Genomic DNA, 14928 nt, shown 5'->3' on the forward strand with positions numbered 1-14928 from the left:
CAAGGAAATATTTAAGAGTTGCGGGAACTTCTTGGGATGGTTTTAGAAAGAGGCTTTGAAACAAATTTGCCTGGCTATTAATTCCTCTCATATTTCGGATTGAAAGTAGAAATGAGTTTAAAAGGATCACGTGTATGCCATAAGGAGATATTGAAGAGTTGCAGGAAGTTTTTGAGAGGGTGTCAAAAAGAGGTTTTGAAACAAATTTGACTGGCTATTAATCCCTTTCATCTTTCAGATTGAAAGTAGAACTACGTTTAAATGGGGAAGGCTGGTGTCGCAAGGAAATAATTAAGAATGGTGGGAGCTTCTCCGGACGGTGTTAGAAAGAGGCTTTGAAGCAAATTTGCCTGGCTATTAATTCCTCTCATCTTTCAGATTGAAAGTAGAAATGCGTTTAATTGGGACAGGCGGATGTCGCAAGGAAATAATTAAGAATGGTGGGAGCTTCTCCGGACGGTGTTAGAAAGAGACTTTGAAGCAAATTTGCCTGGCTATTAATTCCTCTCATCTTTCGGATTGAAAGTGGAATTGCGTTTGAATAGGGAAGGTGGATGTCGAAAGGAAATGTTCAAGAGTTGCGGGAACTTCTAAGGACGGTGTTAGAAGGAAGCTTTGAATAGATTAAAAAGGAAGAGGAGCTTGCGTTGAATTATTTGCCTCCGCGGCTTAGTGCTACAGTGAGTTGTAGAGTAGTAGTAGTGGGAATGTGTTTAAATTAAGTAGGAATGTACTGGAATAGTGTTTGGGAAGAAGAGTATATGCTATAAAAGCAAAGTATCTTGTTTTGTTGGCTTGAAATGTGCACAGTGATGAATCTAAATTGTTTTTTAGAGCAAGGATGAATCAAGGGGGGCCTCCAGAGATATAGCCCAAAATTTAAAGTTTGAATGTTAAGTGGGTGGCTTAGTTTTGATTTTTATTTCGGTAACGATTCTTTAGTGGTGCTGTTTACCTACTTTTTTTAGATGGCCCAGTATTTTCAACTAATTACTACTTAAGTAAGTTACATATTAATTTTGCAATTTTAGAACTATTAATTTTACCCTTTGACTGCATTAGCTGTGAGATTATTTATACCCACCCAACCTCTCCCAATCATGAAATATAACATATCAAAAGCCCACGGAACAAAAAATTACTTCACCTTCCTCGATTTCTCCAGTCATAAGAGATGATCGCCAAAATACCGCAGCTGGCTTTTCCATAAGTTTTTCCTCTTGAATCAAATATTCCCAAACAGCCTCTGTAATGCAGTTTCCAGCTGTACACTCACCAATATTGCAGCTCTGAGCGGATATTTTATACTCAAGGTGTGCCATTCCTTCCTCAAACAATGTTTCAATCTTAGTTAAAGTCTCTTCGACATATTTTTCAGCTTCGGCATCTGAAAGACGATTCAATTTTCATCTAGCCCAAAACATCGTTTTTCATAATTTTCTTTTTTTTAACAGTTTAGTCTTATTAGTCTAATACTGTTTTATTTGATTAGTTCAACATAACAAAAACATACCCTAAACAGAGAGCAGAGATCGTGAAATTGGGTATTAATAACAATAAAAAACACACAAAAAAAACAACATTTTCTCAACATAACGAAAAGAGAGAAAGAAAAAAACCTGTTTAAAGAGAAAACACAAAAAAAAAAACGAAACATAAAGAAAGCAAACACTGGACAAGTGGGCATGGAAGGCTATCCCAACATGAGTAACAAATATAAATAAATAAAAATAATAATAATAATAAAAAAATTCTATTCCACCATCACAGGTCATATAATTTAATATTTTCTTCTTTAGAACTGATATTTGCCGAAATGACTTAATTTGAATTCCATTTTTCAACCTTTATTTATTGGAAATAAATGGTATTTGGTATCTAATTGAAAATCTAGATCTTTCACAATTAACACTGATAATTCGATATGTCCCAGAGCACCTAAGAGCCGAAGGAGGGGGCAGAATCAATAGAGATTTTCCCATAAAAATAACTACGAGGATCTTGTATTTTAAAATGCCATATTGAAATATTAAGTTATCTTATATGTTTCAAACCTAATAAAATTCAAGAAAAAAAAATAACGTTTCAGTTTGCGATGCATCTCTAAGTTCTGATGGACGATGAAAAGCGCTTCCAAGTATTCTCACTGCTTTATTTTGAAGGATCTGTAGGGGTTTTATATGCGTCCAAAAAGTATTTAAATAAATAATTGTGTAATAATTTAAATAAGGAGCAATCAAAGAATGATAAATTATCTTTAAAATTGAAAAGGGAAAAACATGTTGCAAACGATACATCGACCCAATATTTTACGAAAGTTTCACCCTTTAATGATCAATATGAGTTTGAAATGACAAAAGGGGATCGATAAAAACTCTTAAATAACGATATGATTGAACTCTACGTATTTTATGCTCACTAACTTGAAGCTCCTGACATGAAATTTTTTTAGTAGCACGTTTTGAATAACCAAAAACCACAAATTCAGTCTTCTTAAAATTCGGTACTAAATAATTAGAAACAAACCACCGATTAACTGAACTAACAGGGTTAAACAAATTTTGAATAAATGTAGATGAATCCTTCGCTTTAACAGAAACAGCTGTGTCATCTGCAAATAAAATTGCAAGACCATTATTTCCCTGCAAACATCGTGGAAGATCATTGATATACATCAAAAATAAAAGCGGACGTAATACCAAGCCTTGTGGGACACCAATATCTTCAAGGTCATTTAAACTAGACAAATGTCCATCAACATCTACCACGATTTTACATCCATAAAGGTATGATCTTATTATTTCTAGTTCTTTCCCTCTTATACCAGAATTTTCCATTTTATCAAAAAGGATTTCATCGTTTAAAGTGTCAAATGCTTTTTTAACATTATAAAACACAGTAGATACATGATAATTACTATCTAAGCAGTCATTTATCAGACAGTTCGTGGTAACGAACTGTAAGTAAGGAGTGACCTGGCTCAATGGTAACCGAAACTCTAGAAAACGGGTTTTTGATACCAATAGATATATCAAAAGAATCAGATTTCAATGCTGATTTCAAACATATAACTTCTATCAAGTTTAGTGCTACCCATCAAAAGTTACGCGCCTGAGAAAATTTGGCTGATTTTAAAAAAAGGGGGAAAGACCCCCTAAAAGCTATAGAACCTTAATGAAAATCACACCATCATATTCAGCGTATCATAGAACCCTACTGTAGAGGTTTCAAGCTCCTATCTACAAAAATGTGGAATTTTACATTTTTTGCCAGAAGAAAGGTCACCGATGCGTGTTTATTTGTTTTTTTTTTTTGTTTTTTTTTCCCCAGGGTTGATGGTTTCAAACCAGTGGTCCTAGAATATTGCGGAAGGACTCATTTGAACGGAAATTAAAAGTTCTAGTGCCCTTTTTAAGTGATCAAAAAAAATGGAGGGCAACTAGGCCCCCTCCCACGCTTATTTTTTTCCCAAAGTCACCCGATCAAAATTTTGAGATAGCCATTTTGTTGAGCATGGTCGAAAATATATTAAATATGTCTTTTAGGATGACTTAATCCCCAGAAGTTCCCAGAGGGAGGGCTAAAAGTTATGAACTTTACCCAATGTTAACATATAGAATTGGTTATTGGGAAGTATACAGAAGTTTTCAGGATATTTTTTTCTGGTAGTGGGAGGGAAGAGTGGGTCGGTGGTTATGTTGGAGGATCTGTTCATGAAGGAATTTTTCATGGGGGAAGGGAAATTGCCATGAAGGGGGCGCCGGAGTTCCAAGCATTATTTATTGGTTATTGGGAAGTATACAACCATTTTCAGGAAGGATTTTTTCTGGAAGGGGGGGGGGGGGGCTAGAGGAGTGGGTTACTCTGGAGAATATTTCCGTGGAGGATGTTTCCTTGGGGTAAGGGACATTTCTATGAAGGGGGCGCCGGATTTCCAAGCATTATTTAAAAAACGATCAGAAATTAAAAAAAAAAAAACAAGTTATTTCAACTGAAATGTAAGAAGGAATATTAGAACTTAAAACGAACAGAAATTATAACGTATGTGAGGGGGTTCTCCCCCAAGTCAATACCTCCCTCTTTACGCTACAATTTTTTTTAGTGCTTTCAAAAGAGCTATCTATTCTAATTAAACGGCCTTTGTGATTCAGGGGTTTGTGAATCAAAATTTTTTTTTAACTTTTAACGTAAAGAGCGTGGTATTGACTAAGGGGAGAACCCCTTCATTTACGTAATAACACATACGTAATAAAAAAAAACAATAAAAAAACAAGCGATACGGCTCAATAGTAATCGAAACTTTTAAAAACGGAATTTTGATGTCAATAAATGTATCAGAAGAATGTGTTTATAATGCTGACCCTAAATATATAAATTTTATTAAGTTTAGTATTACTCATCAAAGGCTAAGAGCCTGATAAAATTTACTCGATTTTTTAAAGAGGGGGGAAACATCCCCTACAAGTGAAAGAATTTTAATGAAAATCACACCGTCAGATTCAGCGTATCAGAAAACCCTATTACATAGGTTTCAAGCTCATATCTGCAAAAATCTGCAACGCTGTATTTTTTGCCAGAAGAAAAATATACGAATATAGAAGTTAGTTACGTAAGTTAATTTGTAAAGACATCTATTTAGCAAAAGAAAAGTAAAATTTTTATGCAAATAAAAGCTGCATTAACTAAAAAACGATCAGAAATTAAATAAAAAAAACAAGTTTTTTAAACTGAAAGTAAGGAGCGACATTAAAACTTAAAACGAACAGAAATTATTCCGTTTATGAAAGGGGCTGTCCCCTCCTCAACGCCTCACTCTTTACACTAAAGTTTGACTCTGTCTCACAACTTTATTTTTTAAAACAATAAAAAACTTTAGCGTAAAGAGCGAGGCGTTGAGGAGGGGACAGCCCCCTTCATATACGGAATAATTTCTGTTCGTTTTAAGTTTTAATGTCGCTCCTTACTTTCAGTTTAAAAAACTTGTTTTTTTTATTTAATTTCTAATACAAGAGCTGCAACTGCTTGTTCCGTCGAGTGGCCTACCCTAAATCCAAACTGATATTTGGTAAAAAATTTTATTTTATCTAGATAGTTAGCAATCCTTCCTTTTGATTTTTTTTTCCAATACTTTAGACAATGGTGATAAAATTGCAACAGGACGATAATTATTTATATCAGATTTTATCTGCTTTTTTATGTAATGGTATTACACGTGCAATTTTCCATCTCTTAGGAAATGTACCTGAGCAAATACATAAATTTAATATATGAATCAATGGTTCAAAAATTACACCTGCAATATTTTTCAGCAAATTAGTTGAAAGTTCATCTTATCGCAATGAATTACCATTTTTTAAATTATTAATGACCTTTTGAAATTCTGAAAAAGCAACCGGGGCCAGAAATATGCTCGTATCTTCAGTGGGCGGTAGATATTGTTTATGCGACCTTGGAGAAGAAAGTTCCATTTCACCTGAAACAACAGATGATCCAATACTAGCACAATATTCACTAAACTTCTTAGCAACAGCTTGTGGTCCTCTAAATTCTTTACTATTAATATAAAATAGCACTTCAGGGTGTAACAACTTTTTATTTCTTCCAATCTTATCTTTAATCAAACTCCAAGTTTTTTCAAGGGGAATCCGAATTTCGAAAAGATTTTTCATAATAAAATCTTCCACTTACTTTAAGGATCCTTACCAGCATATTCTTATAAATTTTAAAACACATTATGTTTATTTCCGTGGGATATTTTATTCTAATTTTCTATAAACGATTTTTCTCATTAATAGATCTTAAAAGTGATTCATATATCCAAGGTTTTTTGGGGTAAGTTTCTTTCCTCTTGGGCTCTTATACGGGCAAAAAAGATTAATAAAAAGTATGACCATAACTCCTGTAAGTTGTACATAATCATGAAAAGGCAACATAGTCTTTCTTACCCCTCAAATTAGCCCCCCCAGAGTTTAGCATAAATCTCCTCAAACACATGCTAGTCCTTGAAGACGTCCATCTCAGCAATTCTATATTTTTCAGTGCTCTGTCGATAAACAAGAAACTATTTTGTGACATTTCGTTTTCAGTAAAGAGAAAAGACAAATCGGCCTTTAGAGAGTCAGGGGGCATTTGTTCACCACCCTTATTTGTGGCAAGTTCTTATTGTTTTGACTTAAATTGACCATTGATTTTATTTCTATTTGTTTTCGGTTTCATTCCTTCATTCATTCTATGCAATTTGTGCTTAATTTAAATTTGAATCATTATGCGAATATATTTCTGCTCGTTACTTTCAATATTGCTCTTTAGTTTTTTAGAAAAACTATTCTTCAAATTTTTTTAGCTTTTTAATGGGTTAACTGAAGGGATATTTGTCTTTTTTCAGTTTAAAAGTTAATATATTGTATTCTAACTTAAATTTTAGGTAAAGTTGAATATGTAGTCAAAATTTTCAATCTTCCGCAGTATTGGACAACATTTTTGGATAATAATTTACTGGGTGTATTGAGAGTGGGATTGCATAATTTTTGCGTTTTATTGACTAAAGCCACCAAAGCACCCATCATCTAGATGGCATACGTAACTCAATCAAATATTTTAATGAAACCATCTGCTAATATTTTATTTTATTTTAGCAATAATTGTTTAGCTTTGCAAGCTTGTTCTCTTTTGCGGTGTCAACTGAAGCCAAAAATTTGGACGTGGTAAAACATTTTGCATTCACCGGGCTCTCTTGACCTTCTCTACTTGCCCTGTAGTATTCAAGCAGATCAGTTAAAAAACTCGAATTCTTGTACTGTAAATCGATGCAACCATATTCTTACTTTAAAGTTTGCTGTTCTCATTGAGGCTTATTTGGTCCAATCGACTTTTTCCGCAAGTTTCTAGCTTATTGGAAAAAAAAGTTTGACCTAATTTGGGGTGTTAAAAACCGATACAACCCCTTTATTCCAGGGCTTTGGATTCAGAGTCGTGGAGTCGAGGTTTTGGTAAATTTTTGCTGAATGGAGTCAGAGTCGGTAAGTTGAAAATATCTGGAGTCGGAAACATGTTCTCTCCTCTGGTTCATTTTGCCAAATATGCATGAACGGTAAGCTGTAAGCCGATCGGATAAAAATGAATTCGGGCTGGTCTGGGCACCATGAATCATTACAACCAAAGCTTTTCAATATTTTTGTCTTCACCAAGGTCTCTTGTCCCTGTGTCTTCCTCTTAACCCTATCAAGCAAACCTGATTGTTTATTTTGGTTATTGCTTGGTTACGAATTGATGCAACTATTTTTTTCTTCATTCGATGCCTTATTCAAGGTTACATCCTTTGATCCAGTCTAGATGTTTAGCAAGTTAAGTCAATCGGAGAAGTAAATTTTGCTGGCTCAGTCTCCGATACTGCATATTTATACAACTAAACTTCAAGATTTTGGCAAGAAAAAAAACTGTGGCAATTTTCGGGCTTTGAACAACTTATTTATAAACTAGTGATATGTTTTTAACCTCTTTTCAATGCCTTTTGTAATGTTGATAACTTCTTTGTGTGGTTACAAAAATCAAATACGTTTGGGGTCCCTTTAAGGGCTCAATAGGCAATTAGCCCCAGAATCAATTACTGAATTATGAAAGAGCATAAAAAAAGGCATCAAATGATTTTCACTTTCATCTTAGCTGAATTATATAGCCAACTGCAAATTTACCCAAAATTTAAATATTTAAATGACCAGACGACTTATGCTCCGGCCTGTAAGAGGCACAAAAATAAATTTACATATTTAAATCTTCAGATGATTCTATCATCTGTAGTGCGAGATGCCCCCAGGTATTTAATTATATAAAAAATTACCAGACGGCTCTGACTTCTGCGATAAGGGGTAAGTTCAAAATTTTAAATATTTAAATCACAAGAAGATTCTAGCATCTAAATAATAAGAAATGCATCTAGATATTTAGTCATAAACTGACCAGAATACTCTAGCTTCTACAAAAAGGGTACATCCAAAAATTTAGATATTTAAATCACGAGACAATTCTAGCCCTTATGATTAGAAAGGCATCTAGATATTTAGTTATTAGAACGTCCCGACAACTCCAGTATCTAAAAAATGAAATAACTTTAAATCCATATAGCTTTTACCTTATCGAAAAAGAAATTTATCAAAGAAAAGTAAGGAGCCATGTTAATCTTAAGACCAGCGGAAACGACTCCTATAATAGTTCAAACTCAAAACGACAAGAAAATACTATTAAATAGCAAATGAAACTCAAAGCGAGCACAAATCAGAAGCAACGCATTAGCGTTGCCTATATTAAAGACCATAAGGCTCCAACAATTTATTATTTTTTTTTCCAGAGACACTTCATATGGAAAGGGCCGTCGTATAAACTTCAGAAGGGGCTCATTCAAATAGAAATCGAAAGATATAGTGCCCTTTTTAAGACTCAAAAGTGATCGGAGGGCAACTAGCCCCTCGTGTCCTTTTTCCCCCAAATACATCTGATAAAAAATTTAGAGATAGCCATTTTGTTGCAAATAGTTAAAAAATAATACAACAAAAACTCCGGGGTCGGCACAACACCCTAGGACCAGGGGGCAGGTGTTGTAGGTTATGCCCTGGGGGCATATATGGTTCTTATAGAAGGGATGCTCGTATAAACTTCAGAGATGGATCATTTGATTGAAAATTGAAAGTTCTAGTTCACTTTTTAAGAGCCAAAAGAGAACAGAGGGCAAGCCCCTCCCCCGTCCTTTTTTCCCCAAATACATCTGATAAAGATATTGAGACAACCATTTTGTTAAAAACAGTTCAAAGATCATAAACTACAGGGTCGACACACAAAACTCCAGGGTCGACACAAACCCCCAGGGTCCGGGGGCAGGCGTTGTAAGTTATGCCCTGGGAGCATATAGGGTCCATATAGAAGGGATGTTCGTATAAACTTCAGAAATGGCTCATTTGATTGGAAATTGAAAGTTCTAGTTCACTTTTTAAGAGTCAAAAGAGATCGGAGATAACTAGCCCCCTCCCACGCCCTTTTTACCCCAAATACATCCGAAATTTTTTTTTAAATAGCTATTTTATTAAAAACAATTGAAAGATTATATAACGGGAACTCTGGGGTCGACACAACCCCCCAGGGCCTGGAGAAGGCGTTGTAAGTTATGCCCTGGGCGCATATATGGTGCTTATAGAAGGGATGCTAGTTTCAACTTCAGCGATGGCTCATTTGATTGGAAATTGAAAGTTCTAATTCAATTTTTAAAAGCCAAAAGAGATTAGAGGGCAACTAGCCCCCTTCCGCGCCCTTTCTACCCTAAATTCATCCGATAGAAATTTTAGGATAGTCATTTCGTTAAAAACAGTTCAAAGATTATGTAACAAAAACCTCGGGGTCGACACAACTCCCCAAGGTCTGGGGACAGAAGTTGTAAGTTGTAAGCCCTGGGGTCATATATGGTTCTTATAAAGGGAATGCCCGTATAAACTTCAGAGAGGCGCTCATTTGATTGGAAATTGAAAGTTCTAGTTCATTCTTTAAGAGTCAAAAGAGATCGGAGTGCAACTAACCCCCCCCCCCCCCCAACGCCCTTTTCCCGCAAGCCCATCCGATAAAAATTTTAAGATAACTATTTTGTTAAAAATAGTTCAGAAAATCAGATAATAAAAACTCCGATCTCTGTGGGAGGGGGGCAAACTAGCCCCCTTCCCACGCCCTTTTTACCACAAATACCTCCAATAGAAATTTTAATACAGCCATCTTGTTAAAAACAGTTCCAAGATTATGTAACGACAGCTTCGGGGTCGACACAACTCCCCAGGGTCTGGGGCAGACGTTGTAAGTTATGCCCTGTGGGCATATATGGTTTTTATAGAAGGGATGGTCCTTTAAACTTCAGAGAGGGCTCATTTGATTGGAAATTGAAAGTTTTAGTTCACTGTTTAAGAGTCAACAGAGATCGGGGTGCAACCCCCCTCCCCCCCCCCCCCCGACGCCCTTTTCCCGCAAACCCATCTGATAAAAAAATTTTTGAGATAACCGTTTTGTTAAATATAGTTAAAAAAAAATCAGATAATAAAAACTCCGAGGGTCGACAAAATCCCCAAGAGTCCGGGGGAAAGTGTTTTAAGTTATGTTTAGTTAGTGTTTCAAGTTAAATAGGGTTTTTATGTAAGAGGAGGTCTTATAAACTGCAATTAGAAATTGAAAGTTCTAGTTACATTTTTTAGTCAAAAGGAATCGAATGGCATCCACCCTCCCCCCTCACACCCTCCTTTTCCCAGGTGCATCCAATCAAATTTTGAGATTGTCAGTTTGTTTTAAATATTCTAACGATCAGATAGCACAAACATTGGGGTCAACAGACCCCCCACCTCCTCTTCCCAGAGTCCGAGGGAAGGGTTGTAATTTATTCACTGGGGGCATATAAAGTTTTTATGGAAGATGTGGTCGTAAAAACCTCAGAGGGGACTCAAATGATTAGAAATTGAAAATTCTAGTTTTTTTTCTTTTTAAGAGTCAAAACCGAACCGATGGCAACTAGTCGCCTCTCCCGCCAACCCTCTTTCCCGAATCCATTCCACCGAGTTGTTTTACATAGCCATTAGTATCAAAATAGATCAAAATAGCATCAAAATAAGCCAAAAATCATATAACAAAGACTCCAGGGATAACACGGGCCACCAGAACCTGGGGGAGGGTGTTGTATATTATGCTCCAGGGGTTTATGTTTTTATGGAAGGGATGGTAATATAAACTTCGGAGGCGGCTCATTCGATTGTAAATCGGAATTTCTAGTGCCCTTTTTAAGAGTCAAAAGTGATCGCAGGGCAACTAGCCCCTCCCCCAAGGCCCCTTTTCTTCCAAATGCATCTAATCAAAATTTTGAGATAGCCATTTTGTTCAAAATAGTTTACAGATTTAGTAACAAAATTCAGGGGTCAAACCCCCCCCCCCAGAGCCCGGGGTAAGTGTTTTAAGTTATGCCCCCTTGGCAGATAAGGTTTTATGTATTGGGTTGTCGTATAAACATCAGAGTGGCTTATTTGATTGGAAATTGAAGTTCCTATTTACCTTCTTAAGAGTCATCAAAAGTGATTGGCGGGCATATACCCCCCTCTTTTCCCCAAATGCATCCGATAAAATGCATCCGATTGTCATTTGTTTAAAACAGTCCAAAGATCAGATGACAAAACTTCTGGGTTAACATAACCCCCCCCCCCCAAAACCTTTAGATGTTATAACTTATGCCGCGGAGGCACATAGGTTTTTACGGAAAAGGTGGTCGTATAATTTTTGGAGGGGACTCAAATGATTAGAGATTGAAAGTTCTAGTTCCCTATTTAAGAGTCAAGAGTAATCCGATGGCAACTAGCATTCCCACGCAAACCCGAAGGCCACAAGGCTCCAATTTCTTACCCCAGAGGCACTTCATATGGAAGGGCTGGTCGTATCAACTTTGGAGGGGGCTCATTCGATTGGGAGTCGGAAGTTATAGTGCCCTTTTTAGGAGTCAAAGGTGATCGGAGGAAAAATGGTCCCAACGCCCCTTTCTCCCCAAATACATCCGATAAAAATTTTAACCTTAGTTCAAGGATTAGATAGAAAAAATTCCGGGGTAGACACAACCCCCCCAGGGTCCAGGGGCAGGCATTGTAAGTTGTGCCCTGGGGTATATATGGTTTTTATAGAAGTACTTCTCTTATAAACTTCATAAGGGGTTGACTTGATTGGAAATAAAAAGTTCAACATCACTTTTTAAGAGTGTATCTGATGAAATTGAGATAGCCATTTTCTTTTAAATATTCAAACGATAAAATAACAAAATTTCAGGGTCAAAATACCCCCCAGAGCACGGGGGAAATAAGGGTTGTAAATTGTGGTAACTAACCCCCGGCCCTACCCCCCCCCCCCTTTCCCCCCAACAAAAAAACTTATTAATGGTATTCTATTCCCAAAATCAAAGGAATTCATTTTAATTTTATTAGCTCTTTCCAAAACTGTGCAAGGCACCTATATTCTTCACTACCATCAAGAGTATGGCTACTGCCTGTTTCCTCAAGGGTAAAACCATAAGGCATGATGCGTATTTGGCACTTTACTAAAACAATCATATTACAAATATTTTTTTGCAGTTATTACAACATTGAAAACAAAATGAAAAATGCAGTGAAACCAGGCCAGGATTTTACCTATAGGCCCACTAGGCCCGGCGGCTTTCACTATTTTCGAAATCCGTTTCCCCGAAAATCTTACAAAAACGGAACGGCAAAAACGCTTGGGCCTAGAAGTGGCAAAGCTTTAAATCTGGCCCTGGGTGAAACAAAATCTTGAGCCGGTAGGGCTTTCAGCAATTAATAACTTTATATATCAAATATTCAGTTCAATTTTATTAGTTCTTGCCAAAACTGCTAATTTATTTTCGAATAAAAAAATTATTTTGCAATAGAGAATTTTGAAAAACTTGAAACTTTTGGCAATCAAAAACGAACAGAAATTAATAAAAAAAACTTTCCGAAAAAGATGTTTTCTAAAGAAAAGTAAAGGCCATAAAATTTACTATTAAAGAATAAATAAAACCCAAAACAAACAGACATTAAATAAACAATCATAGCAAAAAACATAATATAAATGAATAGACAGATCTTAATAAATAAGCAGGATCTAATATAGAAGAATAAATACATCTTAAAACGAATAAAAATAAAATTGAATTTTAAAGTCAAACTTAAAATGAGCAAAAATTACTTCAAGCAGAAGTTTAGCTACTGCCCCTTCCCTCTCCTCTTACCATTTAAAGTTCTAAGGCCTGTTGCGTCATATGTGTTTTATTGAAGTCAGTTGCAGTAGCAGTAGCAGTAGTAATGGTAGTACACATAGTCGCAAGTAGGAGCGACGGCAGTCATGAGTTATCATAGTCGTAATTGCAAGTTGTCGCGCTTGCAGTCACAAGTAGTTGTAGTCACAGTCGGAAGTAGCATAAATAGCAGTTGAATTACATTCTCCTTCGCAGTTTCAAGCAGCTGCAGTCGCAGTAATAATTTTTCGCAATCGCATGTGATCTTAGTTACGAGTATTCACAAGCTTAAGTAGTCACAGTTGCAAGTAGTCATAGCCACAAGTTGTCACAGTCACACAAAATTGAAGTTGCAAGCAGCTGTGGTAACAAATCCCTCTCAACATGCCTTTTAAGTTTCAACTTAATACTCTTAGATATTTTCCTTAGATATTTCTGTTGTGCCCTTTTGACAACCCTTCTGCATATAATGTGTTTTGATTTTGTTTGACATTCCCCTCAACATGCCCTGGAAGTTTCAGCTTAATACCTTCAGCTGTTCCTTATCCATTGCTGATATGCCCTTTCGATAACCAGCTTGCATATAATGTGTTTTGATTGTGTTCGGCATTCCTGTCAACAGCTGTAGGGGGGTATGTCATCCCCGGTGGCATAGTTATTTGGCTTTTCCACTATTTTGAACAAGATGGCTGTTACAAAATGTTAATAAAATTTTGTAAAATTTTAACTGAAGTAAAATCAAGTTTCCATTGGCCAATTGGAGACAAAGCCAAGACAGATAGTCTGAGTGAGAGGCAAATCTTGCGTAAGCCTTTTTCAGGATTGTATAAAAATTATGACGACATGATGAACAATGTCGCCTGGACTTGAATGCAAAGGGGGGGGGGGGGGGCTGAATTTGCCTTTCGAACCAGCCCTTTACACGTTCTGAAAGTTTCAACTTGATACCCTCAGCCGTTCTTAAGATATTGCTGATCCGCCTTTTGACGAACTGAATACACATAGTTTCTATTTATTAAGTTTAAGATATCCCTCAAATTCTCCTAGAAAGAGAATTTGCACCTAGCATCTTTGCACCTAGAAAGAGTAGAGGGGCTGGCTGCCCTTTGATCACTCTTCAACATCCCCCCAACATTCCTTTAACATACCCTGAAAGTGTCAACTTAAAACCCTCAGCCGTTCCTTAGATATGGCTGATATTTCCTTTTGACTACCAGCAAGTACATCGTGCGTTTTGATTGTATTCTGCATCCCGCTCAACATTACTTAAAGTTACATCTCAATACTCTGAGCCTGGAGACCCAGGAAAAAAACCTTATAAAAAAACTGTTCCCACTAAAAAACCTTATATGTTAACAATAGGCAACTTGCATAGCTTAAAGCCCTTGCCACGTAGGCTGTGGGGGTTATGTCAGCCCTGGAGGCATAGCTATTTGACCTTTTGACTATTTTGAACAAAAAGGCTATCTCAAAATTATAATAAGATGCATTTGGGGAAATAAGGGCGTGCAAAGGGGGCTGATTGCCCTTAAATCACTTTTGACTCATAAAAAAGGCACTTCAACTTTTGATTTCCAATAGAAAGAGCCCGCTCCAAAGCTTATGCGACCACCCCCCCCCATATGTAGAGACTCTAGAAAAAAAATACACTGAAACTTTATGGGTCTAAACTATAGGCTTCGCTAGAATGTTGTCTCTGAGCAACACTTGAACGTTGTATAAGATTATAGCATTGGAAGAGGTGATATACTTTCACCTCTTCCAATGCTATAATCCATGATACTTGGATTATTTTTTTTACTAAAAATATTTCTACCCACTCCATATGTAGTGCCTCTAGGAAAAAACAAAATTAAATAATACACTGAAGCCTATTGGCTCTATGCTATAGGCTTCACTTGAAAGTTGCGTCTGAAACAAGTGAATATTGTACTATTACCTTTTCCGATGCTATAATCCATGAAAATTGGATTGCTTGATATGGTACTGTTAATTACTCCTATTTCGGGATCAATCTGTAGCTCCAAATTACCAAGGTACTTCCCTTTGTGAGGAACTTGAACAGCAAACTGGGGGTAATTTATACCATCGTCTAGTTTATAGGGATATGTTTCATTTACCGGATCTAAAATAAATCAAAA

The 14928-nt window shown here is 36.3% G+C and overlaps 1 protein-coding gene across 2 annotated transcripts in view; it reads right to left on the reverse strand.

Moving 5' to 3' along the window:
- The window catches only part of LOC148940845 (5'-nucleotidase-like), a 143751-nt gene that overhangs the window by 45906 nt on the left and 82917 nt on the right, over window positions 1-14928 (reverse strand). For both annotated transcript variants that reach the window (XM_089104762.1, XM_089104761.1), the window contains 2 exons: window positions 14727-14912; window positions 1148-1387 (listed from right to left, as the gene is read on the reverse strand). In XM_089104762.1, coding sequence (XP_088960888.1) covers window positions 1148-1387; window positions 14727-14912 — 426 coding nt within the window. The remainder of the gene's footprint in view (window positions 1-1147; window positions 1388-14726; window positions 14913-14928) is intronic.

This window comes from Artemia sp. Qi Xiang Cuo, chromosome 19, assembly GCF_049724085.1.
Source record: "Artemia sp. Qi Xiang Cuo chromosome 19, ASM4972408v1, whole genome shotgun sequence".
NCBI lineage: Eukaryota > Metazoa > Arthropoda > Branchiopoda > Anostraca > Artemiidae > Artemia > Artemia sp. Qi Xiang Cuo.